Here is a 2505-nt window from a genome sequence, read left to right as displayed (position 1 = left end):
TTTCTCTGTGTAGCCCTGGCTATCCTGGAACTCAGTCTGTAGACCAGGCTTGCCTGGAACTCAGAAATCTACCTGCCTCTGCCTCCCAAGTGCTGGGATTAAAGGCACGCGCCACCACTGCCCAGCCAGACCCCCTTTAGATGGCTGTGAGACACCATGTGGTTACTGGGAACTAAACTCAGGACCTCTGGAAACTAATGAGCCAGCTCACCAGCCCCAGGAACCCAGTTTTCTTAGGGTTTTATTCTGTCATAAGTTTCTTTTCTTCATTCACGTATATTTTCCTTATCCACCAACATCATCAGCCTTGTAGCCTGGTAGAGAGAGGCTGGTGGGCTCCCCGGAATCAGGCAGAGCTCTCTTCCCCCAACAAAGAATACTTGATCTCACTGGGAGTTCACTTCAGACCTTGGCCAATGGGCAAGCGTGAGTGGCTGTTGCTAAGTTCTGCTCTTTGCAGGTGCTACATCTGCTCCGTGCCTCATCTTCATCTTCCCTGCCATCTTCTACTTCCGAATCATGCCCACTGAGAAGGAGCCTGCAAGATCCACCCCTAAAATCCTGGTAGGAGGGGCCTTGAAGCCCGTGGGCTGGAGCAGTGCTAAGGGAACTGTCCTCACCACTGGCTTGACTCTCTTTTCTGATCCTCAACAGGCCCTTTGTTTTGCTGCGGTTGGCTTCTTGCTGATGACCATGAGCTTGAGTTTCATCATCATCGACTGGGTCTCTGGGACCAGTCAACATGGAGGAAACCATTAGGATGACCTCCATCTTGTCCTGTTTATTCATCCTAGCACCCCTGCTCTCTCTCTCTCCAGCCCCTGCTCCCAGCCAGGGGCTAAGTAAGGGGAGAGAGAAAGGGGAGAGAGACTCTGTAAATACTATGGCATTTGGTTCCACCCACATCCTCTCCGTTGGAAGGTTTTTGTTGAAGAGCCAGGACCAAGGCCCTCCGACCACCCCTGCTGGGCTCCAGAGCTGCAGGGGCTTCCTGCACTAGGAACAGGGTGGGGCTGTCGCCTTAGATCCCACCGAAACCCTCCATCCCCCTCCAGCAGCTGTGTACACTGAGGCCTAGCAGCCACCTCCTGAGGTCACACGGGCTGTAGGGGCACAGAGAGCCAGAACCCAGGCCTGAAGACATCCCCTAGTCCTTCTGGGAGATCCCAGTCTACCCCCGAGGGCTCATCCCTCATCTCCAGGCCCTTTTCCAACACTTGGGTCCCAAATTTTGGGTACTCTTGTTTTCTTCTATCTCCTTCATAGGGGACCCTATCCCACCCCATATCTAGGGTCAGCAGGTTCTGCTGAGCATGGGGCTGGTCTGAACCCCAAGGGATCCCTGCTGAGGGCCTTCACCAGTCCTGGGGAGGCTGGGACTCCCACATCTCAAGCCTGGGCTGTGACTTACATTCCACTGCTGGGAGAAGAGAGGCTGGGCCCAGAGTATCCTGCCCTTGGGAGACAAAGACCCCAGGAGCCAGGCTGGCACAGGGACGGGGTGGCTGGCCTTTTATAAATATTATACACAAGACCGATTGTGTGCTATATTCTTGGTCTCCACAGTCCTCAGGTTTCTAGAAAATAGGTAATGATTGGGGGGTGGGGGGAACACTGGGGATTCTCCTGTCTGCTTGCCTGCACCAGAGTGGGAACTGAGCAAGACCCTCCACCCCCATCCCACCTCCTGCCTCTCAGACCAAGCAGTGGCATGCTCAGACCCAGCTCTGGGCCTGGGCCAAGTTCAGCACAGACCTGCTTTCTCACGGGGTGAGGTGGGGAGGAATTAATGAGCGCCAGGAAGTGGGACAGAGAGAAGCCTTCGGAAGGAGGCAACGTGAGGTGCATCCCCAGCAGCTCCACACAGGGTCTGAGCTGGGGGGAGCCGAGCTTTACAGAAGCGTCGGGAAAGAGCCCCTGCAACCCACCAGCTCTTAGGCTGCTTGTCAGCCCTCTGTCGATGCCTTGAAGCTGGAGACAGAAATCCAGGGACCCTTTCCCTTGCAGGACTGCTTTTTATTATTATTATTATTGATAATAAATACCTCTATGAATAAAGGGAGGCTAGTGAGTCTCACTGGAGTCAGGATAGTCCTGAACGAGGCAAGGCAGGGACTCCAAGGAAGCAGGGCAGCACCAGGTATCCTGGCCCAAGTGGGACTGGGAAGCTGCCATTACAACTCACGGGCTTGAATCAGCTACAGCCCAGAAGGACAGAACTGCCCAGACCTTGGCACCAAACCCTCATTAGGAAAGACCCTGCATTGGGATAGGCCACCAGCGAAAGGACAGCAAGAAAAATCCAGTTTGAACTTGAAAGGCAACTGCCAGCTTGGGAAAGCCCTGAAGAAAGAACTTCTTCAAGTTGATGGCTGCTTGGCCCACAGCTGTGCCAGCTAGACAGAAGGGAGCTTCCTGAGTCCCATTTCCATCGGTCCCAGAAGCCTGACTTCAACTATGAGCCCTATAGTCACAAGAAACATCTGGACACTGACCTAGTGGTAG

The 2505-nt window shown here is 54.1% G+C and overlaps 1 protein-coding gene across 1 annotated transcript in view; it reads left to right on the top strand.

Annotated features, from left to right (window-relative positions):
• Slc38a3 (solute carrier family 38 member 3) overlaps window positions 1-1534 on the top strand; it is a 16161-nt gene extending 14627 nt beyond the window's left edge. The window contains exons 15-16 of the mRNA XM_031345088.1: window positions 461-564; window positions 655-1534. Of these exons, the coding sequence (XP_031200948.1) occupies window positions 461-564; window positions 655-759 (209 nt within the window). The 3' untranslated portion in view covers window positions 760-1534. The remainder of the gene's footprint in view (window positions 1-460; window positions 565-654) is intronic.
• The last annotated feature ends 971 nt before the right edge of the window (window positions 1535-2505 follow it).

The sequence above is a fragment of the Mastomys coucha genome, unplaced genomic scaffold (genome assembly GCF_008632895.1).
Source record: "Mastomys coucha isolate ucsf_1 unplaced genomic scaffold, UCSF_Mcou_1 pScaffold23, whole genome shotgun sequence".
NCBI lineage: Eukaryota > Metazoa > Chordata > Mammalia > Rodentia > Muridae > Mastomys > Mastomys coucha.
Note: the sequence above shows the minus strand (reverse complement) of the source record. Positions and strands in the feature narration are given on the sequence as shown.